The following is a 24,260-nucleotide window of genomic DNA, read 5'->3' as shown; positions in this document are numbered from 1 at the left end:
AGCTTCATTGCCGACAAGGAAGCGCAGACTGAATAAAGTAAAAGTAATAATGGCAGCCAGCGGAAGTAACTCATTTTTACAGTGAAAAGGGCCAAAAATACTTTTGGGCTATATTTTCATCAGCATAACAGCCAGATGGCTAGCTGGAGTCGCTGATCATAAAATCTAATATTGCAGCTCAAAGCTACGTAAAATAGGGCAGATACGTGGCAATGAAACCATCTATTGCCATACAGTGGGTAATATCTGCTTTGCCTTCTAGCACCTTCAAGTAGTTGTAAACCTCAAACATGAAATATGAACAACACATATCCCTCTATAGTGTGTACTTAAGAGCACCAAGTGTCAATTCTGTCTGCTGTCTCCCACCAATTTATTCTCTAGGGCCTCTGCTTTAAAAGATATGTTTGGAGGTTATAAGTGATTTTCTAGCCAAAAAAAAAAAAAAAAAAAAGAAGAAGATTGTTACATGTGAACAAAGTGCCAGAAAAATTGTGGTCCTTAACCACGTAAGCCCCGGAGGATTTGGCTGCTTAAAGACCAGGGCCTATTTTGCGATTCGGCACTGCTTGACTTTAACGAACAATTGCGCGGTCGTGCGACGCTGCACCCAAATGAAATTGACGTCCTTTTTTTCCCACAAACAGAGCTTTCTTTTGGTGCTATTCGATCACCTGTGCGATTTTCACTTTTTGCGCTATAAACAAAAAAAAAAAGCAAAAATTTTGAAAACAATATTTTTCACATTTTTTTTTATACGAAATTCCCCCCCAAAAAATGTAAAAATCTAATTTTTTTAACATTTTAGGCCAATGTTTTCTGCTACATATTTTTGATAAAAAAAAAAAAAAAAAAAAAAAATCGCAATAAGCGCATTTTAAATTGGTTTGCGCAAAAGTTATTGCGTTTACTAAGGGAGAAATTTGTCATTTTTATTTTAACGAGTAATGGCGGCGATCTGCGATTTTTTTTCATGGACTGCGACATTGCGGCCGACAGATCGGACCCTTGACTGACATTTTTGACACTTTTGGGGGTACCAGTGACATTACTGCAGTAATCAGTGCTATACATATGCACTGTTACTGTAAAAATGACACTGGCAGGGAAGAAGTTAACTTTAGAGATGCAGGGGTTAAATGTGTCCCTAGGGGCGTACTTCTAACTGCAAAGGGGTGTGGCTTTTCATGTAACCACAGAGACATACGATCCTACATAGCAGGAATCGTATGATCTCTGCTGTTACACCAGGGAGAATGACAGGCGGCTTTGTTTACATCAGCCGCCTGCCTTTCTCCCTCTCCACCGGGAGATCGCGAGTGACCGGCGGACATCGGACCCGCCGGTCACACGCGCGGGGATGCAGGGGAACGAGCGGGCGCGCTCGCCCCCTACAGGCTCCTCCTGGGCTAACGACGTAGTACTACGTCACTTTGCTCAGGAGGGGCTGACTGCCACAGTAAATATACTGTGGGCGGTCGGCAAGTGGTTAGGCCTGGCTTAAGTTACCCTGCATGAAGGAGAGAAACTTCAGAGCATCTGTTTGTATTGCTTCCTGTACCCAGGAGAAATTTCTCCCACATTTTCTGATTGCAACAAAAACTGGACCAAGGATCGGTTTCATATTTTTATTGCCATGTGTATCCACTGGAGAGATTTCCCTGAACTGTGTTTTGAGGATTTATTGATTAGCTTTATCCCTGCAACGAAAGGCACAAAAAACATTCAACAAGATCCACGTTTCCCATTTCAATGACTTCTTCAAATCTGGCACATCAAGTCATACCAAATCAGTAAACAAGACCTGTTCAATGCTTATGGAAGTTCATTTTAATTCACATCACAGAAAATTTACATTCTTTATACACATCTGTCTTTGGAAGTGTAAGATGAACATTGCAGAAAGTTTTAGAACATCCTATTGGATAAACTTAGTCCTAGTGACCAATAGGCTTTTGAGAGAATGCAACCTGTTGCTTTCATGACCTTATATAGACACGCATCATATGCACAGCAATTGCTTCAGTTACCCAGTGAGAAGAAAATAGAAATTAAAAGTGCTTAACAAAAACTAAAAAATACAAATAAAAATATAAAGCAGAGTAACTGCTGTCACTGTACAAAGTAGGTTTACAAATGAAAATCTGATATAAAATAAATACAGACTTGGTATCAGTCTTTCTGCAATCCTATCTCTTTCAAGGTAGAAGCAATGTCCAGCCTTTGGCTACTAAAGGCTCCCCATTGTCTGCAGGGAAATGTAATAACAGGATGGCTGGTGCTCAATGCCAGTCTAATAAGGTTACATAGCATTCATGAATTCTGCATAAGCTTATTCCTTTCAGTCCCATTATGGAACCCTTTTGTACCATCAGGACCTCTTGGAAGTCTCAGGACTCCAGGGGGGAGCCCATCTGCATTCTGTATTTTCCTTCCTAACATTGGACTACACGCTGGGCTTTTTTCCTGCGTGACCGTTTGAGCTTGTCTTCTCCGCTGGACCCAAGGACTGCTGGATGGAGTGATGCTGCTGTCTGAAGAATACTCTGTAGATCTTCTGGAAGTCTCTGGGCTCATGCTTTCAGCTAGGGGTGAATGCTTGACCCCTTTACGTTGCCCACAAGGGCTACTCCAGGGGCTATTTCTTGGTGAGGCATTTGGACTCAGGTGGTTATTTGGATAAGCAGAGGGGCTCAGCTTATTGGTAGACTGAATCTTTCGGCCTATCATTGGGGAGTTTGGATTACTATCGGGCTCAGATGAACTATAGACTATGGCCTCATCTCCAATATACTGAAGCTCCTCAACTCTTTTATTAAGAGACTTGTTTTTGCGCAGATTCTTTGAATCGTCATCCTTGCTTCGGTCTTTCTGAATCTTTTTCTTCGGAGGCTTCATGCCTATTAGAACCACCTTTATGCTTTCTTCAGTTTCACTTTCAGCATTTAAGGTTTCATGTGCCTTAATTGCAGCTTCAACCTCTTCAAATTCTACAATTGCACAATCCATGGTTCCGACCTGAGCATATCGGCTGCTGAATCTTTTCACATCCGATGGAAGATCTCTGCCCGGTTTCAAGATACGAATAGAGGAGATGCTACCAAAAGCTCCAAAGCTCTTCAAGAGCTGTTCCATTATCTTCTCTTGCATACCCCCGTTCTCTTGCTCCTTATTCAAACAATGCAGTTCTGGGATACAGTGGAGGTCATAAACCAAAAGCATCTTGCTGGGGAGGTTTTCACTGGGAAAAACAGGGACAGGAGTTTTTCTCCTGACTTTCCGGTTATCTTCATTTAGTTCAAGTATGTCTGAATATCTTAGAGCGTATGCAGTTGTCCTCCAATCCCGAGTGAGATGTTTAACCTGTGAATGGAAAGAAAAGAATATCAGCATTACATTTTCGCTAGAAAACATACGTTTTATTAAAAAGCAAAAACAGAACAAATGCATCGTAAGTTACAAAGGCATACATCGAGCGTAACCATACTCATGATTGTGCACTATTGGCCAACAATCAGAATTCTAAGGGCTCTTTCACACGAGCGATCCGATCCAACTGTCAGTTTTTTAGGATCCTCCATGCAGCTCTATGGGGCAGCGGATGTCAGCGGAGACCTCTCCACTGACACTCGCTGCCATCCGTATCCGATCCTGTCCGTGAAATCCGGACGGATGGAAACCCTATTTTTCCATCCGTTCAGGGATCGGACGAGAGCGGACAGGCGGTCCGCTCTCATCCGATCCCCCATAGAGAGTGCACTGCAAGCGGAGATGGAGCTGTCATCCGCCGGCTCAGCGGGGATCGGCAGATCGATCCCCGCTGAGCAGCACGGATCCGCCTACGGAGGCGGACCGTGTGAAAGAGCCCTTAAATGGTTTTAAACCCAAAACAAAAAAAGGTTAAATATTGCAGCTTACCATATCTTAGATGTGGTGACAGCTATATTTTTGTTTAGGCTTTTTTCCCTCTCGGTGATCTGGCCAGTAACATTAGAATACCTCTGGATGAATATGCACAGGGGGCAGATTTGGACAGCAGCATGGTCAGTTTGGAGGGAGGGGAGTGTTAGATGCACTAGCAGATTTAAATATACTAACTGAAGCCACACTCCAGCTAATATTTTATAAGCAGTTACAGCATTGTTTCCTCCTATGATAAAGGTTTTATAGAAATAAAATCTGATCATTGTCAGCACCCCTGCCAGTGTTAAATGATTTCTCCTATCCCTGGTTCTGCACCACAAGGTTTAGAAGTGTCTATGGAAATGTTTGACCATTCTTCCAGAAGCGCATTTGTGAGGTCAGGCACTGATGTTGGAGAGAAGGCCTGGCTCGCAGTCTACACTCTAATCCCAAAGGTGTTCCATCGGGTTGAGGTCAGGACTCTGTGTAGGCAGTCAAGTTCCTCCTCCCAAACTCACTCATCTAGGTCTTTATGGATTTTGCTTTGTGTACTGTTGTGCAGTCATGATGGAACAGGAAGGGACCATCCCAAACTGTTCCCACAAAGTTGGGAGTATGAAAATGTCACCTTAGACATTGACACCTTCCCTTCACTGGAACTAAGGGGCCAACCCCAACCCCTAAAAAAAAAAAAAAAAAAACGCTCCACAACAAATCCCCCCTTCGGCAAATGATTTGGACCAGTGCACAAAGCAAGGTCCATAAAGACATGGATGAGAGAGTTTGGGGTGGAGGAACTTGACTGGCCTGCACCTTAAATCAATAGAACACCTTTGGGCTGAATTAGAGCGGAGACTGAGTGCCAGGCCCTCTCGTCCACATCAGTGGCCGACCTCACAAATGCACTTCTGGAAGAATGGTCAAACATTTCCATAGACACACTCCTAAACCTTGTGGACAGCATTCCCAGAAGAGTTGAAGTTGTAGCTACATAGGGTGGGCCAACTCAATATTGAACCCTACGAGCGAAGGTTGGGATGAAATTAAAGTTCATGTGTGTGTGTAAAGGCAGAAGTCCCAATACTATTGGTAATATAATGTGTCAAATTTCTGAGTTTGGGACCCCTGGATAGGCTACAGCACTGCCCTGAACACAGACTAGGCCGAAACAACGAATCGACAACTAATCGATTATGAAATTAGTTGTCAACTATTTTCATAATCGATTCGTTGGCCAGCCAATTAGTTGGCCTACATACAGAATGTATTATTTGTTTACATATCAGAAGACAGTGCAGCACACATACAGCTCAGTACACCGTCCATAGATGTAAGAGCCTTAAAACTTGTGATTGTGTGAGGAGCAATGCCTCATGGGACATGTAGTCCTAGGCAGGAAGTGAGTGGTTCTAAAGGCAGAAGTTTTTTAACCTTGCTATAGGGGCACTCTGAAGGCAGGAGCCAGAATCGTCAGGAGGACCCCAGGAGAGGAGAATCAGGACTGCTCTGTGCAAAACTATTACACAGAGCAGGTAAGCATAACACCTTTGTTGTGTTTTTTAATCTGCCCAACAACAAATTGGCCAAAAAAAAAAAAAAAGGCATTAGAAATGCAACGCAAATCACATAAAAATCCTGTGCGCAAAACACACAGAAAAAAGCATGAAAAGCAAACTGCATAGGTGTGAACCGAGCCTTATGCTGGCCATACATGTATCGATTTTCGGACGAGAATATTCATACGAAAAATCTTTGTACATTCGCTGAATGAAAGAATGTCGTTTGAAAATTCCACTTGCTTTTAACATTTAGTATTAAAATGAATGTCATTTCTGAACGAAAACCACATACACTGTCCGAAAATTCCTTTTCTCCTCTTTCGAATCTTCCCATCACTGTGGTCGAAAGCGAACGTCGATTTGACCCCACTAACGATTTGAGAACAGAACAAATGTTCTTAGAATAAATTTTTTTGAAGACGACGACATTGTTTTTGTATGGCCAGCATAAGTGACAGCACGAACAGGTAGCTTTTATCAAGCCTATTACAAGGGAGTCTGTCATACGTAATATATAACAGTTCTGTCTGAAAAAAAGAAAAAAAGTATTTTTTCTCTTTAAATAAAAAATTTGATCTTGGAGTCTGATATATACCAGATTCCACCTCTAATAGTATATACAGTATATCTCTTCAGTCTGTTATTCTCAGAGTGGATTAGCGATTTTGCTCCCTAACCATATAGTTGCCAATTTAGCTTTACCACTGCATATTGATATTTAGGAATAAATTGCCTTTTTTTTAAAAAACTTTACATATTACCCAAATTATACGCCACACATTTTTTTTTTTTTAAAGATTATCCGATAATCGAAATAATAAATCGGCCAACTAATCGATTATGAAAATAATCGTTCCTTGCAGCCTAACACAGAACGAACCCTCCTGAGGACGCGTTGGACGTGAAACGGCCGTAGAGCTTGTTATCTCAAACACCTAAGGTCCCAGCCATCACTTTTCATTTTAGTGGTGGCTCTATATGCGAGTTCTTTTTATATTCTATATACACTGTTTTTGTATCAGTGATACTGAATATTATATTGTATTTCTCTTACGTCCTCCGACAGTCGCCGCCCACTCACAAGTCTTCACCAATGGGTATTGACCTTTGCTCCGCAGGAGTAGCTAGGCAACAAGAATTGTTAATAACAAACGCTTTTAGCATAGACACACCCCTAGGGGCTGTCCCCTCAGTCAATACCTCCCTGCACCAGCATTCCCAACTCAGTTTGATCTTGCCTAGCTTAGGAGTAGCAGGCTTTCCTGTGCTGGGGCTTCAGTCTCAGCCTTCTACCCTTTTTGATTTTATTTCAAAGTGTTTTTCTTTCCTTTAACTAGCTGTTATTTTGTCAGCTTTAGTTTAGGGTTCTTCGGATGAAGATGTTCATGCGGAGCTGGGTCTTGGACTGGCCGCCCTGGATCTCAGGGCTGAGTGCCAGATGGATCCCCGGCCCGTCATCGAGCGTTCAGCTTAGGTTTGCCCTGGCACATTGAACGACCCATCCTTGTTCGCTGCAGGGATGCTGCCTGTGAGGAGGCTACCTCACTGGACGCCATGCTGCGGTCTATGGCTGCAGTCCACAAGCGTCCTGGCTGCGGCACTCCCTGTCTGCCTTGATAGCGGTTTGTCGCTGGAGATGGCTCCCCACGCCATCTGGTACGGTAAGCACCTTCTGTGTGGGGACCTTCTGTGTGGGTGTCAGTCTGTGGCTGTGTAGAACACCCCATGTCTGTGAAAATGCGGGCTCCCTGTCAGTTCCTGTATGGATGCATTGCCTGTGGGCTGCGAGGGGGGGCCATCCTGCTCTGCTGTGAGTTATGCTCTGGGTGCAGATTTAGGTAAAGACATGGGTTGTGCGGCGGCCGCTGCGATCCGCCATTTTTTTGCATGTATGCTGTGGCCGGCCCTGTCCCTGTACAGCGCCGTGTTTTGGCGCCATTCGCCGCCATTTTGGCGGGCCGCGCTAGTTCGGGCACATGTCGGCGCCATTTTCCTGTAGCCTCATCCCTCAGCCAAGCGGCCATGTTTGCGGAGCCTCATAGGCTATATCAGTCAGCCAGCTATTGCATCACTTCCTCTTTCTCTGGGAACAGCGATCGGTGGCAGCAGCCTGTTGTGCTCTCTCCAGGTTTTTACCTTCATTGTCCTGTCATTCCTTGCTCAGTGTTCTCTATCCCTGTGGGATCGGTGCATACAGTAGTGTACGGTGGGCTGCGCTCGCTGTGGTGTTAAAGGGCCAGTACCTTTTTTTCCCTTTCATTGCTGGGGCATGGATTCTCAGGATAGCAAGTTTCCCCCCGCCCTGGTGGGGGACCAGGGGGCTGCTGCACCCCTCGAGGGGGCTGATCTGGCCGCGGTGGTGGCGTCCTTGGTTTCTCAGGTGCAGATGCTGATGGCTGATCGATCCGCAAAAAGGGCCAGGTTATCCATTTCCTCTGATTCAGAGGGCGATGTGGCTGCTGTGGCTGGCGTTCCCCTTCTCGGGGTCTCGCTCATCGTTGGACCTTATGGGGTCCGAGGGGGAGGCAGAGGTGGAGGGGGTTGATGTTTCTCCCCCTGGCTCGCCTGAAGAGCTTGCACTCATGGATGAGCTGATTGCCTCCATTAAAGATACGTTGCACCTGGAGGATGAGCCTACTCCTCCTGCTAGGGTGTCCTCTTTTGGAATGCAGAGAACTCGCAAATCAGCGCAGGTTTTTCCCTGCCCTGCAGAATTTCATCATACTGTTAATGAGCAGTGGTGCAATTTAAAGAAACCCTTTACAGTGCCGAGTAAGTTTAAACTGCTTTATCCGTTTGCGCCCTCCACCGACGAGCGTTGGTGTGTGGCGCCTCAGGTGGATCACGCGGTGGCCATTTTGAACAAGGCTACTGCGGTTCCTTCTGAGGATACCCCGGTTTTCCGGGACCCTACGGACAGGAGGCTGGAGTCTCTTGCCCGTCATGCCTATATGGTTGCTGGTTCCATGCTGAAGCCTATTTTTTGCTTCCATTATGGCGGCCCAGGCTGTTGCAGATTGGACGAAGGGGCTCAGGCGCACCCTGGTGGCTGATTCGGCTCCGCCTACCACGTTGGCTATGGTGGATCAAATCCATCAAGGTGTCATGTACTTGTGTGATGCGGACTTGAATTTAGCTCCCTTGGCTGCACGCCTGTCAAGCGTGGCGATACTGAACCGTCGTCTGATATGGCTAAAAAGTTGGTCGGTCGACCAATCTTCTCGCAAGACGCTGGCGGATTTTCCCTACGCGGGTTCTCGCCTTTTTGGCGAGGCTTTGGATACTCTGATTAAAGGTGTTACGGGGGGCAGGAGTACTCTCTTACCCCAGTCTCACAAGCATAAGTCCTTCCGTGGTAAAACGGAATTCCTTGTTTAGGCCCTCTCAGGGGTCCTTTCGGTCGCAATCCAAGGGCAAGCCCTTCAAAGGCCAAGGCTCCCAGAAGAAGCCGTGGGCGGGTAAGCAGAAGTCCGGCCAGTCCGGTTCGACTTCCCACGCCAATTGCGCCTGAAGGGGCGCCCTCACCCGTTTCTGGGGTGGGGGGACGTCTGCGCGGTTTCCTACAACCTTGGTTGACCCACATTCGGGACAGATGGGTTCAGGAAATCGTTCGATCTGGTTATAAGTTCGAATTTCTCTCTCGGCCGGCGGGCAGATTTTTTCCCTCAAATCTTCAGCTGTCTCCGGAGTGCTTGCAGGATCTGCACCTGGCGGTGCGGGACCTGCGGGTCCAAGGGGTGGTTGTTCCGGTGCCTCATCGGGAAAGATTTCGGGGGTTTTACTCCAATCTGTTCACTGTGCCCAGAAAGGAGGGCAAGGTGCGTCCGATTCTGGACTTGAAAGCTCTGAACCGCTTTGTGCGGGTTCGCAAGTTCCGCATGGAATCCCTGCGCTCAGTGGTGGCTGCCCTGAGTCCGGGGGAATTCATGGCCTCCATCGATCTGAAGGATGCGTACCTACACATCCCCATTTTCGAGGGTCACCAGAGGTACCTTCGATTCGCCATTGCGGAGGATCCCTACCAATTCGTGGCGTTGCCTTTCGGTCTCGCTTCGGCTCCGCGGGTTTTTACCAAGGTGCTGGCGCCGGTTCTGGCCCTGTTACGAGCACAGGGCATTGCTGTTTTGGGGTATCTGGACGATATCCTGATAAGGTCAAATGCCAGTCAGAGCCTGGTGACTGACCTGTCCACCAAGATGCGGACACTGCAGGAGTTCGGTTGGACCATAAACATTCCGAAGTCGACTGTGTCCTTCGGTTCGTATTCCCTACCTGGGAATGATTCTGGACTCTGTTCAAGCGTAGGTCTTCCTGCCGGAAGACAAGCTCCGGACACTTCAGGACGAGGTCCGGTCCCTCAGCGACAACCGGCACTCGTCTCTCCGGACATGCATGAGATGTCTAGGTTTAATGGTCTCGGCTTTCGAGGTGATCCCCTTTGCCCAGTTTCACACGCGGGGTCTCCAAGCGGAGATTCTTGCCGAGTGGGACGGGCGGCCGCACTCCCTGGATCTGCGGATCTCGTTGAGCCAACGCACCAGAAGGGATCTTCTGTGGTGGCTCCAGTCCCCGGCAATGTCGGGGGGCAAGTCTTTTCGTCCATTAATGTGGACGGTGATCACGACGGATGCCAGCCTCTCTGATGTGGGTACTGCGTTGCCTTTCCCTACCTGGGAATGATTCTGGACTCTGTTCAAGCGTAGGTCTTCCTGCCGGAAGACAAGCTCCGGACACTTCAGGACGAGGTCCGGTCCCTCAGCGACAACCGGCACTCGTCTCTCCGGACATGCATGAGATGTCTAGGTTTAATGGTCTCGGCTTTCGAGGTGATCCCCTTTGCCCAGTTTCACACGCGGGGTCTCCAAGCGGAGATTCTTGCCGAGTGGGACGGGCGGCCGCACTCCCTGGATCTGCGGATCTCGTTGAGCCAACGCACCAGAAGGGATCTTCTGTGGTGGCTCCAGTCCCCGGCAATGTCGGGGGGCAAGTCTTTTCGTCCATTAATGTGGACGGTGATCACGACGGATGCCAGCCTGTCGGGCTGGGGTGGTGTTCCGGGCGTTCTGTCCGCCCAGGGAACTTGGTGGAGGAGGAGCCCTTCCGATCAACATTCTGGAATTGAGGGCGATAAAGCTTTGCCTTCTGCGATGGACAGACCGACTTCGGGGCCGTCCAGTTCGGGTTCAGGCGGACAATGCCACCGCGGTGGCCTATATCAACCATCAAGGGGGCACCAGGAGTGCCCGGGCGGCTCAGGAAGTGGCCGACATTCTGTCTTGGGCCGAGACGCAAGTCCCGGCGATAACGGCAGTTCACATACTAGGGGTGGAGAACTGGCAGGCGGACTATCTAAGTCCCCAGACCCTGGACCAGGGGGAATGGTCTCTTCACCCGGATGTCTTCCAGATGTTGTGCGCGAAGTGGGGTTCCCCAGATGTGGACCTGTTCGCGTCTCGTCTAAACAACAAGGTGGAAAGATTCGTGGCAAGAACGCGCGATCCTCGGGCGGACGCCTCGGACGCGTTGGTGGCGCCCTGGCATCAGTTTCGTCTGAAGTTATGCCTTTCCCCCCCGATTCAACTACTGTCCAGGCTCCTTCGCAGGTTGGCCTCGGAACCGCATACGGTGATTCTGGTGGCACCGGACTGGCCTCGCCGGTCTTGGTACGCAGACCTCGTCAATCTGGCAGTCGACGCTCCGTGGCGCCTGCCACTTCGGGAAGACCTTCTGTCTCAAGGGCCGATATTCCATCCTGCTTTACAGTCGCTGGCTTTAACGGCCTGGCTGTTGAAAGCCAGGTCCTGAGGGATAATGGTCTCTCCCCTGAGGTCATTCCCACTTTGATCAAGGCTAGAAAAGCCTCGTCAGGAAAAATTTACTGCCGTACTTGGAAAGCGTACTTTGCCTGGTGTGAGTCCAGGGGGTATTCCCCTCGCTCATACTCGGTGTCGCGAGTGTTGGCTTTCCTCCAAACTGGAGTGGACCAGCGTTTGGCGCTGGCCACGGTCAAGGGGCAGATTTCTGCGCTGGCTGTTCTCTTTCAACGCCCTGTGGCGTCTAATTCATTGATTCGCACCTTTGTTCAGGGGGTGCGTCATTTGGTCCCTCCTAGGAGGGAACCTTTGCCTCCTTGGGACTTGAACTTAGTTCTGTCCGTGTTACAACAGGCTCCCTTTGAAAAGATCAGGGAGATCTCGTTGTCTCTGTTGTCCAAAAAGGTTGCCTTTTTGGTGGCGATCACTTCGGCTCGCAGGGTGTCGGAGCTGGCGGCTTTGTCCTGCAGCTCTCCCTACCTGGTGATTCACAAGGATAAGGTGGTCTTGCGACCTAACCCATCCTTTCTTTCGAAAAGGATCTCGGAGTTTCACCTTAATGAAGACATTGTCTTGCCTTCGCTCTGCGCGAAGCCTAAGCATCCTAAGGAGGTTGCCTTGCATTCCTTGGATGTTGTCCGGGCTATCAGGGTTTACCTGTCGTCCACTAAATCTTTTTGCAAGTCGGATTCCCTCTTTGTCCTTCCTGAGGGACCTCGGAAGGGCATGGCGGCGTCGGCTGCGACCATCGCCAAATGGATCAGACAGACCATTGAGCAAGCCTATGCTTTGAAGGGGAAGGTTCTTCCCTTCCCTGTGAAGGCGCACTCTACCAGATCTTTGGAGTATGTCTTGGGCTTACCGCCATCCGGCTTCTGTGGCCCAGGTGTGTAAGGCGGCGACTTGGTCGTCCGTTCACACCTTCTCGAAATTTTATAAGGTGGATGTTCAGGCATCGGCTGATGCCTCCTTTGGCCGTAAAGTTCTCAGTGCGGCAGTTTCTTAGGGACCCTTGGTTTTTTGGGCCCTTGTTTATTGGGGTGTTTTACCCCTGGGTTACTTGTTTTCCTGGGTTGTTGCTCCTGTTGAGCACTTTTTCCTGTTGCCCAGTTGGTTCTCTTACTGTGGTAAGGTTCCTTTCTCTGATGTGGGTACTGCGTTGCCTTTTCTACGGTTGCGTCTCCCACCCCTCATGTTTACACTGCTTTGGGACATCCCATTGGTGAAGACTTGTGAGTGGGCGGCGCTTGTCGGAGGACGTAAGAGAAAACTGAATTTTTGTAAAATCTTACCGTAAAATTCCTTTCTCTGAGTCCTCCGACAGTCGCCGCCCCCCGCCCCTCTTTTGGGGTTTTTGTGTACTCTTACTGCTATGCTACCAAACTGAGTTGGGAATGCTGGTGCAGGGAGGTATTGACTGAGGGGACAGCCCCTAGGGGTGTGTCTATGCTAAAAGCTTTTGTTATTAACAATTCTTGTTGCCTAGCTACTCCTGCGGAGCAAAGGTCAATACCCATTGGTGAAGACTTGTGAGTGGGCGGCGACTGTCGGAGGACTCAGAGAAAGGAATTTTACGGTAAGATTTTACAAAAATTCATTTTTTTTTATTAAATTGATTTTTACTTCATACACCATGAGCCTCTCCCACTTTTTTGCAATTTAACCCTTTCATGACGTGCTGAGTGAATCAACGTATTGGAGGTTATCTACGAGGCTGGGAGTTGTTGACTACATTGATGTCCCAAAGATCCTGAGACTGGTCGCATAATACTCGATTGCTTTCCTATAATCTAGACAGCATTTGGCTCTGGTGAGTTTGCTGGTGGAGAGATCACTTTCCTTTTCATCGTGACATCCACGTGTTAACTGGATTGTACCCATTGAATGTCATCACAATAATTTATGAACTTTATCACAAGAGACATTTCTTCAAGTTGTTCATTTCTGTCCATTTGAGATTACTTCTTATTGTTTATTATCTTTAGCGCTGCAATATTCTTTTTATCCAGACCAAACCCTGCTCTCGGTGGTCTGAAGTCATTTACAGCAGTTCTTAAAGTGGAGTTCCACCCTAAAATTATACTTGCCTCCATCTTCTCACTCCGGGTCACCTGAAAAACAAATGGATAATCGCAAATATTTTTTTTTTTTTACTTACCTCGTTTAGAAGAAAATATAATTAACTTACCATCCACTTCCTCCTTCCTCGGCCGCGGCCCGCGCCGTCACTTCCGCTTTGCAATGATTCCTGGGAGCTGAACGTCATCGCTCCCAGGAATCAATGCACCGGCCCCGACCTCAGTTCCGGTGCAGGCGCCGTCATACCTTGCAAAACAGCTTCTGGGTATGCCCAGAAGCTGTGCAGGGATGACGCTGCGGCACCAGAAGTGACGGCGGGGCCGGTGCAGTGCATCGTGGGACCGAAGAAGACAGAAGAGGACACAGAAGAGGATCGCACTGGCTTCAAGCTGCCCACACCTGAGATGGCAGCGCTGAAGAATACATTTTCAAGGTAAGTATTTATTCTTGCAGGTAAGTGCAACCCGGGACAGATCAGAGGCTATCCATTGTGGAATGCACTAGCCCTGACTGTCCCGGGGGTATTAAAAGAAACGTGCACTGGGTGGAACTCCGCTTTAAGCCCTTAGTCTGCTGGACTACGTGAGACCACTTCCACTCTCTTCCCCCCCAAGCAAGTATCCCCCTCCCTTCTCTTGCTTTGTCTGATTTTTTTCCCTACAACTTATGATTTTCTCTGCTCTTTCCTCCGTTTTAGAGCCTCTGCTACAAATTTCTTTGCACTTCCAGCTCCCCACTCACGCAGAGGCTTCTACTCTTGGTACCACGGAGAATCCCTCGTTGGCATCATCATTTCCTTTCAATTTCGTGCTAGTCATGAAATCTTCAGTATGGTACAATTGCCAATGCTGTGCATTTGTTTGCATAGATCTCACATTATTGTGTTCTAGTATATTTCTCATAGGATACCGCCTCTGTACACATTGCTGCTTTCTATGCCGTTAGCGTGCTCTTCATACTTTGTTTAAAAAAAATAAAAATAAATAAAATTAACTCAATATAAAAAATGTGCGCAAAGCACTAAGGCTACATTCACACCTGAGCGTAGCGTTTTTTTACCGCGATTTTTACCACGATTTACAGGCTTTTTTACAGGCGTTTTTTGTGCAGGCGTTTTTAGATTGAATAGAGACCAATGGAAAACGCCTGTAATCTGCCCAAAAAGAAGCTCATGTACTTTGAGCGTTGGGCGTTTTGCTCACAGCGTCAAAACGCTCAGATGCGAACAGGGGCCATTGAAATGAATAGGATTTGTCTTGTTGGGCGTTTTAAGAGCTGATCCTAGAGCAGAAAAACTCCCCAAAAACGCCCCAAAATGCCTACATGTGAACGGAGCCTAAAGGTCGCTCTTTGCAAAATAGCCACACAGATTTAAAAAAAATAATCTGTCCCCTGCCAGCATGCTACAGAGATCTCTCGTTTTCTCTATGGAAGTGGTGATCCTTGGCCCATACACATCTTCATTCCTATTTACATGTTTACTACATCAGTTGTAGACCTGCTGGTACTATATTCCTCAAATTGCATGTATTCCAGAAAACCAACACGGGTGCTATTTATGGTATTAGGGTTTGAACAAAACACATTTAGCTGTTCTATGAGGCGAAAGCGAAAATTCGGAGTGATTTTCGTTTAGTTTCCGCCACCGGAATCGTTGATGCTGATGAAAATTACGAAGAAAATATTTTCATCAACAAAATGAACACTGGTTTCCATCAGCAGAATTCATATTGATCATCAAGGGACACAGATAAGGACTATTCATCAGTCAAGGGTCTGTCTACTAGGCTACTCTGCATTTTGGGTTGTCTTCAACCCAATTACTCCCCCATCCAAGGCTCTCTCCTACACTTCAATATATGCCTCTTGTTGGCATAACTCCTGGGCCTACCCAAAATGTTATCCAATGCCAAAACACGCAGGGACATCTAGTTCAGTCTATGGCTTCTGCTTTTCCTCTTTTGCTGGTGCCCAAAACAGCTACTAGAGTCCAGCTCTATTAATGGAAATTGAATGCCATCAAACACTCAAGACAACAACCAAGTGACAAAATGACCAAAACAATTGTAAGCTCTCACCCAATAGACTTCTGGACCTTGAAGCAAATGGAAGTAGTGTTTTTTAATATATATTCTACAGTGCAACAATGAAACACTGATTTGGTTTCTATGAGCCAATGTTTTGGATTTATTGGCTCCAGTTTCATAAATCACCCTCTTACATATGTTCTATCCTACCAGCCACACTGAGATTTCCTCCCACTCACCTATTCACAGTCAGAAACGGCACAATTATTTATATTCCATTCCCCAGGCTAGCTAATCCCATGGGTAGGATATTACCAATTTATTAATGAGCAGGCATTCAGACAATTAGCCCTCCAGTCTAAACCTCCACAATGCACAAGAGAAGATGCAAAGAATAGAAATGTTTTTTTATGCCATTTTTAGAAATGTTTTTATGTCATTCCTAGCCCACTTCTATGAAACATAATGCTTCACATAATGAACTCATAGGATCGGCTGTTTCATTTTCTTGAGTCACATTTTTATTGGAGGAAAGAGACCTTGATGGCATACACACATTTTGCATCAAACCTTTTTTCAGCATGTGGCAATTCTGTAGGGACAGAAAAAGCAGATACACTGAAAACTAGAATGCACTATACCCGCTACCCAATGGCCACCGTACGGGCACCCAGTCTAGACCAGTGGTCTTCAAGCTGCAGCCCTTTGCTTGCTGTATCTGACCTTTGGGGCACCATCCCTCCCACCGACACCAATGATGGGGCACCATTCCTCCCACCGACACCAATGATGGGGCACCATTCCTCCCACCGACACCAATGATGGGGCACCATTCCTCCCACCGACACCAATGATGGGGCACCATTCCTCCCACCGACACCAATGATGGGGCACCATTCCTCCCACCGACACCAATGATGGGGCACCATTTCTCCCACCGACACCAATGACGGGGCACCATTTCTCCCACCGACACCAATGACGGGGCACCATTTCTCCCACCGACACCAATAATGGGGCACCATTTCTCCCACCGACACCAATGATGGGGCACCATTTCTCCCACCGACACCAATGACGAGGCACTTTTCCTACCACCGACACCAATGATGGGGCACTGTTTCTCCCACCGACACCAATGATGAGGCACTTTTCCTACCACCGACACCAATGATGGGGCACTTTTCCTTCCACCGACACCAATGATGGGGCACCATTCCTCCCACCGACACCAATGATGGGGCACCATTCCTCCCACCGACACCAATGATGGGGCACCATTCCTCCCACCGACACCAATGATGGGGCACCATTCCTCCCACCGACACCAATGATGGGGCACCATTCCTCCCACCGACACCAATGATGGGGCACCATTCCTCCCACCGACACCAATGATGGGGCACCATTTCTCCCACCGACACCAATGATGGGGCACCATTTCTCCCACCGACACCAATGACGGGGCACCATTTCTCCCACCGACACCAATGACGGGGCACCATTTCTCCCACCGACACCAATAATGGGGCACCATTTCTCCCACCGACACCAATGACGGGGCACCATTTCTCCCACCGACACCAATGACGAGGCACTTTTCCTACCACCGACACCAATGATGGGGCACTGTTTCTCCCACCGACACCAATGATGAGGCACTTTTCCTACCACCGACACCAATGATGGGGCACTTTTCCTTCCACCGACACCAATGATGGGGCACCATTCCTCCCACCGACACCAATGATGGGGCACCATTCCTCCCACCGACACCAATGATGGGGCACCATTCCTCCCACCGACACCAATGATGGGGCACCATTCCTCCCACCGACACCAATGATGGGGCACCATTCCTCCCACCGACACCAATGATGGGGCACCATTCCTCCCACCGACACCAATGATGGGGCACCATTCCTCCCACCGACACCAATGATGGGGCACCATTCCTCCCACCGACACCAATGATGGGGCACCATTCCTCCCACCGACACCAATGATGGGGCACCATTCCTCCCACCGACACCAATGATGGGGCACCATTCCTCCCACCGACACCAATGATGGGGCACCATTCCTCCCACCGACACCAATGATGGGGCACCATTCCTCCCACAGACACCAATGATGGGGCACCATTCCTCCCACCGACACCAATGATGGGGCACCATTCCTCCCACCGACACCAATGATGGGGCACCATTTCTCCCACCGACACCAATGATGGGGCACTTTTCCTACCACCGACACCAATGATGGGGCACTTTTCCTACCACCGACACCAATGATGGGGTACCATTCCTCCCACCGACACCAATGATGGGGCACTTTTCCTCCCACCGACACCAATGATGGGGCACTTTTCTTCCCACCGACACCAATGATGGGGCACTTTTCCTCCCACCGACACCAATGATGGGGAACTTTAGACACCTTTAGAAGATGTCAGAACAACAAAACGTCAGGGCGAGATGGCCAGGAGTAACGTGGGCACGATGAGATGTTTTGTTACACACAGATGGTCTCAGCTAGTTAAAGCTATTGATGAGCTTTATGTTTTTGATTTTTTTTTTTTTTTTTTAAGATTGTGAGTGTGCATTTTACAAGTTTTTACAGAGCGTGAAATGGAATTACACTGAGGATTGCCCGTGTCCTCTTTACTTTTATTTTCAGCGCTAACCGGGAAGGAGTGTGCTGACCGATGTGGAGATCGGAGTGTTAAGCGTGTTTTGCTGATCTTATATGAGAGGCAAAATCTAGCAGTGAGTGAGGTGGCATGAGGGGTATGAGACAGTACTGCACTGGTGGCGATTTGACGCTTATTTCAAGCAAGGATTCATGGACTAACAATTATCAGTGCATGGGAATTGACTGTTTAGAATATTTACATGTACCTTTTTTCCCTGGGGGTGGAAGCTCCTCTGCGGTTTTTATTCCAGGTTAAGCGCTGCTGAAGTGGTTACACTATCTTTGAAACAATGTGGCTCTATTCCTCCCACTGACACCAATGATGGGGCATGGTTACTGACGCTAGGACATTTTCTACTCCTACTGGCCACAGTCAAGCCCCTCTAAAGTCTAAAGGATAATAAACTGGCCCTTTGTTTGGAAAGTTTGGAGACCCCTAGTCCAGACACTATCAAAAAAGTCAGACACTACCAATAGGGCAACACACTGGGGTTGATTTACTAAAACTAGAGTGTGCAATATCTGGTGCAGCTGTGCATGGTAGCCAATCCTCTTCTAACTTCAGCTTGTTCATCTAAGCTTCGACACAAGTTTCTATGCAGAGTTGCACAAGATTTTGCACTCTACAGTTTTAGTAATTCAACCCCACTAAGCCGGAAAATAGGTTGGCATCTGTACTGTTGTGTGCAGTCTGAAAACTGGTTTTGAGTTGAGTTTACGTCTCCTGCACACAGGTACAGTGCATCCGGAAAGTATTTACAGCGCTTGACTTTTTCCACATTAGGTTACAGCCTTATTCCAATATGCATTAAATTTATTATGTTCCTCAAAATTCTACTATGTGTGAATGTGTGAGTGCCTATAGCTGAGAGTGGGAGTACTGTATACCCCCTGGAACTCCCCATAGGCGTAGTCTATGAAGATGATCCTGAGTTACCACTATTGCTTAAAAGAACTTCATCCTGTGGAGGTATTTCAGGTCGTAATCCCTTCATGCGAACTGTTACATTATAGAGGGCCTTTTTCCCAGTAGCAGTCTGTTCACTGTTCAACAAATGTCGGCTCATTGGGTCGACAAATAGCCGCTAACAAGATTTCATTTTCCAGCAAAAGACTCTTTTCATCATTGAAGATGCAATGCCCTCAGCTATTAACCCTCCATTTTTGTTCAGGCGATTTAACAGGCTCTTCCATTCCAAGAGGAATTTACCCAGGGTTAGATTGTCACATTGCAACCTCTTGGTGACAGTGAAGGGGTGAGAAAGAAGGTTCTCCAGCTCTTTTGTTTGTGTCCACTGGCTTTCAGTTAATGCAAGATTTTCATTGTCCATTTCTTCTATGAAGTCTTAAAGTTCAAGCAAACGCTTCACCATTAAATAAGTGCTTCCCCAGCGAGTAGTTTGATCCAAAATGGCTCCTTTTCCTGCACGTCTTTTCAAAATTGCATCTGTTTTCGGGGCCCTGGCTGCAACAGTTACTTGCCGTAATTTGCCAATTAGTGTAGCTGCATGGCGATCTTTTAATCCATCTCTTATGGCAAGTTGCAGTGTATGAACAGCACATCGCATATGATGAATAGTAGCAAGCTTCAATGCTTCTTCAACAAAGTTGTCTAAAAAAATGTCAGCATTCTCTTCAGTTTCTAAACTTTCTCCAATACTTGCAGAGCTGTCTTCCTCTAACCTGTTTGTTACCTTCTTCATCTGCGTTCATCTTCTCAATTGTGCTCAACATGTTAGAAGAGTTATCTGTCACAACACAAAATCTGTTCCTATGTAATTTCAAAATCTTCTAGAACACCCTCCACTAACTTCTGAAGGTAATCACTGGTGTGATGTGCCTGAGTGTCCTTTATCCGAGGGTCCGTGTTATTGTTTTGTTATTTTCATCCACAAATCTAACATTAATAGCAAAATAATTGACTCTGTGACGTGTGCATGCATCCATTTTAAGGAAGACAAAACGTCCTTTCAGAACTTTCTGTACTTCTTCCTTTTTACATTTAGCCTCCTCAATTATAAGTTTCCTTATACGAAGTCATTAATTATAACTTTTTGTGAATTGGGACATTTAAAACCTGCTTTTTTTTTTAATTCTAATCTAAATTTAGTAGGAGTCGGTGAATTGTTTGCCGACTCCAACTCCAAGTACCCAAAATTTCCTCCGAATCCGATTCCACAGCCCTGACCAGGACTCTTCCTAGAGCCGGCTGGCCAAACTGAGCTATCGGGGGAGAAGGGCCTTAGTCACGGAGGTGACCAAGAACCTGATGGTCAGCCTGACAGAGCTCCAGTGTTTCTCTGTGGAGAGAAGAAACCTTCCAGAAGAACAACCCTCTCTGCAGCACTCCACCAATCAGGCCAATATCATCCCTACAGTGAAGCATGTGGTGGTAAAATCATGCTGTGGGGATGTCTTTCAGTGACAGGAACTTGTCAGGATCGAGGGAAATATGAATGCAGCAATGTACAGAGACATCCTTGATGAAACCCTGCTCCAGAGAGCTCTGGACCTCAGACTGGGGCGAAGGTTCATCTTCCAACTAGACAACGACCCAAAGCAAACAGCCAAGATAACAAAGGAGTGGGTATGGGACAACTCTGTAAATGTCCTTGAGTGGCCTACCCAGAGCCCAGACTTGAACCCGATTGAACATCTCTGGAGAGAACTGAAAATGGCTGTGTGCTGACGCTCCCTGCCCAACGTGATGGAGCTTGAGAAGTCCTGCAAAGAAAAATGGGAGAAACTGCCCAAAAATAGGTGTGCCAAGCTTGCAGCATAATACTCAAAAATACTTGAGGCAGTAATTGGTGCCAAAGGTGCTTCAACAAAGTGTTGAGCAAGGGCTGTGAATACTTATGTACATGGGATTTTTTCAATGTTTAAAATCATTTGCAAACATTTTAACAAACTTCTTTCATGTTGTCATTATGGAGTATTGTTCGTAGAATTTAAAATAATGAATAAAATCCATTTTGTAATAAGGCTATAACGTAACAAAATGTGGAAAAAGTGAAGCGCTGTGAATACTTTCCAGATGCACTGTATAGAACAATGCTCTGAAATATTCCAGCGAACATAGTAATGTAAAGGCTGTGGCCCTGAAACATCTCACCACCTCTGTGTGACTTAGTGGTTCTAATGGCAGAAGGTTTTATTTTTTATCTTAATGCATTCTATGCATTAAGATAAAAAAAAAACCCTGTGTGCAGCAGCCCCCCTAATATTTACCTGAGCGCCATCTTGATCCAGCTATGTTGCACAAAATCCTTGGCTGCCTGGGACTCTCCCTCCTCATTGGCTGAGACAGCAGCGGGCGCCATTATCTCCCACTACTATCAAAGTCAGTGAGCGAGGAGCAAACCGCAGCTGTGTCTGAATGAACACACAGAGCAGCGGCTCGGCTACCCTCATAGCAAGCTGCTTGCTGTGGGGGCACTTGGAAGGAGGGAGGGGCCAGGAGCACTGATGTGGGACCCGAGAAGAGAAGGAGGTTGCTCTGTGCAAAATCACTGCACAGAGCAGGTAAGTATACCATATTTGTTATTTTTAAACAAAAAAAAAAAAAAAAAGTTACATCACAAGTGACCACCCAATAGCCAAAGAGGAATGAAGAGAGCTGGAAGAAGAGATGGAGAGGATTGATGCTCTGGCAGATGGGATAACCCAGAGGCGATCATATAGCACGAAGGATTTGCTGTAATAAGGATGTGCTAGTACGATGTGCATACTTGCAAATTATGGCGAGAGCCCTATCTTGGGGACATTTAAAGTAGAATGCCAGGCAAATTGATATCAGTCCCCTGTAATCTTCTAAACAGCACAGACTTGAAGGGTCAGCACACTCACAAGTCAGGGCTAGCCATGCACTGAATGTATTTTGTACAGTTCCTGATACACTGGCTAAAACTTGCCTTCCGGCTGACATCCCTTGAGAAACTGAAGGAGCCAGGCAGAAAATGGTCTGCCAGGTAGCAGCTGCATCCAAGTCAGATGCAGTTTGCTGTTCAGGTATTTGGAAAGCTAGTGGGTCTGGCTCAAAATACAATAGCTGCAGTGGGAGAGTCATCCATCTGCGGTATATAGCACAGATGGAGGAATCTGTTAAGACTTTCTTTGTTCAGCCTGTATGACCAGTTTAACAATATCTATAAAAGAAGAAAAGAGCGGGGATGACCCCAATGTATTATATGCCATAAGTCCAATCAGCAAGCTGGGGGAAGAAATTCCCCTCAAATGGAATCCTTTATGGTTTTCATGTTCAGTACTAAAAATAAAATGTTAAAGAGCTGCAGAAGAATCTTTTGCATCTGAAACTTTGTTTTCTGCTGTACACAGTGGTTCCCATTGCTAGCTCCCATGCAAGTATTGTGTCCTGTAACGATACAGGGGGCTAGATTAGAAGATGGAACCACCGAGCACGAGACCAGGAATCCAACAATTCAGAAGAATCTGATGTAAAAGTATCCTCAAAAAGCTTTAATTTTAAACTGACTGTAGATCTGCAAAGCTGGCCATGCACATTAAAGCAGGGCTGAATGCAAAAAATACCTTCATTCCCCCATCCATGCTAAACAGCATAGCTTGGTGAAATCTGCAGTTCCAGCCATTGTTACTCTGATAGCTGGCACCCATGGCTGTCAGAATACCCAAACTGTGCATGCATCTGGTTGGATGCAGGGGCTGTTGAGATAAGTTTCTGCCCAGAACCTTTGACCAAAGTTGACACAGCTGAGGTAACATTCGGGTGATTCAGCAGCATGCAGCCCGCTGTTGGCTGACGTCACTAAGCTTTAAAGTCAGGATCCACCCAGATTCCTGAGAGGCAGCTGGTTCAGCCTCTCAGTGAGCCACTGAGAGCCTAAGCCAGCCGCTCCCACCCCCTCCAAAGCCCAGTGCTCCAGTGAGCGCTGGAGGGGAGAGCAGAGAGCCGGTGTCAAAGAACTGAGCGATTAGCAGTCTTTGATCACTTAGTTCTCTGTCTTAGAGGCGGCAGGGTGCAGGTGCTGCATTGGGCAAATGCGGCTTCTTATTCCCAAACTTTTTTTAGTCCCCTTTCAAATGGGGCGGATCGGTTTTTCGCTCCGTTGATCCCTGCTGAGTAGGCGGATGACAGGTCCGTCTCCACTCACTGTGCAGGGACGGACCTGTCAAGAGTCCCGCTCTCCTCTATAGGAGATCAGATGAAAATGGACAGCCTGTTCGTTTTTATCCGATCTGACCCGCTGGACGGATGGCAAGCGTATTGCCATCCATCTAGGTTTTAGCAGATCTTGTCGGATTGGATGCCAAGCAGGTGTCAGCAGACACATGTTCACTGACATCCGCCTCTCCATGGAGTAGAACAGGTGGCCCGATAAGGTCCGCCTGAGAAAACAGAAAGGCGGGCCTCATCAGTCTGATCGGGCGAATGGAGCCTAAAATACAGGTAATCCTTTAAAAATTAGTGACGGTCACTTTAAATATATTAAACATTTAAGTGACAATTAAATCTATTTAAAAAAGGTTTATATTAGACATCTTCATGGAAAAAAAAAAAAAAAGGATGTATTACAATGACCACGTGCCTATCTAATTTTGTCAACGTCTTTCCAGAAAAGTAAAACCTTTAGAAATTGAAAATTACACACCTTTTTGAACGAGGTAAGCAATTTAACACTGACAAATCCCATTTTGTTTCTTCTGACATGTTTCAGCAGGAAAGCATCTTTCTCCAGGTTCTCGTCAGAGAGGTAGTACTCAATCTGTACAACAAGTTTCTGGATGAGCTCGGAGTCCGGAGGCTTCCAGTCTTGATCGAGTTCATCACCATCATTCTCACTTGTGGCAGCTCCACTAAAAAACACAGAAAATGGAGCGTTAATGATGCTGAAAAAATACCCACTGTGTACAAACCATATCCAGCAGCCAGACTTTTATATTTAAGGCTTTTTTTTTTCTTCAAAAATTATACTTACCTAGGGACCAACGCTACATTTGTCCCCTGCCGTCTCTAAGACTAAGAACCAAGCGATCAAAGACTATTGATCGCTCGGTTCTCAGAGCTCTCTGCTCTTCGCCACCCCCCCCATGCTCGCTTTATAAATCTGTTTTAGATTTTTTCCTGCTATATCCTATTTTCCAATAACAGGCTTGCTGAGCCTAGTAGTCCTCCAAAGGTTTTATTGCATAGTTCATTCGTTAAT

The 24,260-nt window shown here is 46.9% G+C and overlaps 1 protein-coding gene across 1 annotated transcript in view; it reads right to left on the bottom strand.

Moving 5' to 3' along the window:
• Positions 1 to 1,807: 1,807 nt before the first annotated feature.
• The window catches only part of LARP6 (La ribonucleoprotein 6, translational regulator), a gene marked incomplete at its 5' end in the record, with an annotated part of 43,901 nt that continues 21,448 nt past the window's right edge, over positions 1,808 to 24,260 (bottom strand). Inside the window, 2 exons of the mRNA XM_082256821.1 lie at positions 1,808 to 3,363; positions 23,706 to 23,910. Coding sequence (XP_082112947.1) covers positions 2,314 to 3,363; positions 23,706 to 23,910 — 1,255 coding nt within the window. The 3' untranslated portion in view covers positions 1,808 to 2,313. The remainder of the gene's footprint in view (positions 3,364 to 23,705; positions 23,911 to 24,260) is intronic.

This window comes from Pelophylax lessonae (assembly GCF_965119305.1).
Source record: "Pelophylax lessonae genome assembly, chromosome: 4".
Lineage (NCBI taxonomy): Eukaryota > Metazoa > Chordata > Amphibia > Anura > Ranidae > Pelophylax > Pelophylax lessonae.
This window is presented reverse-complemented; position numbering and strand designations above follow the sequence as displayed.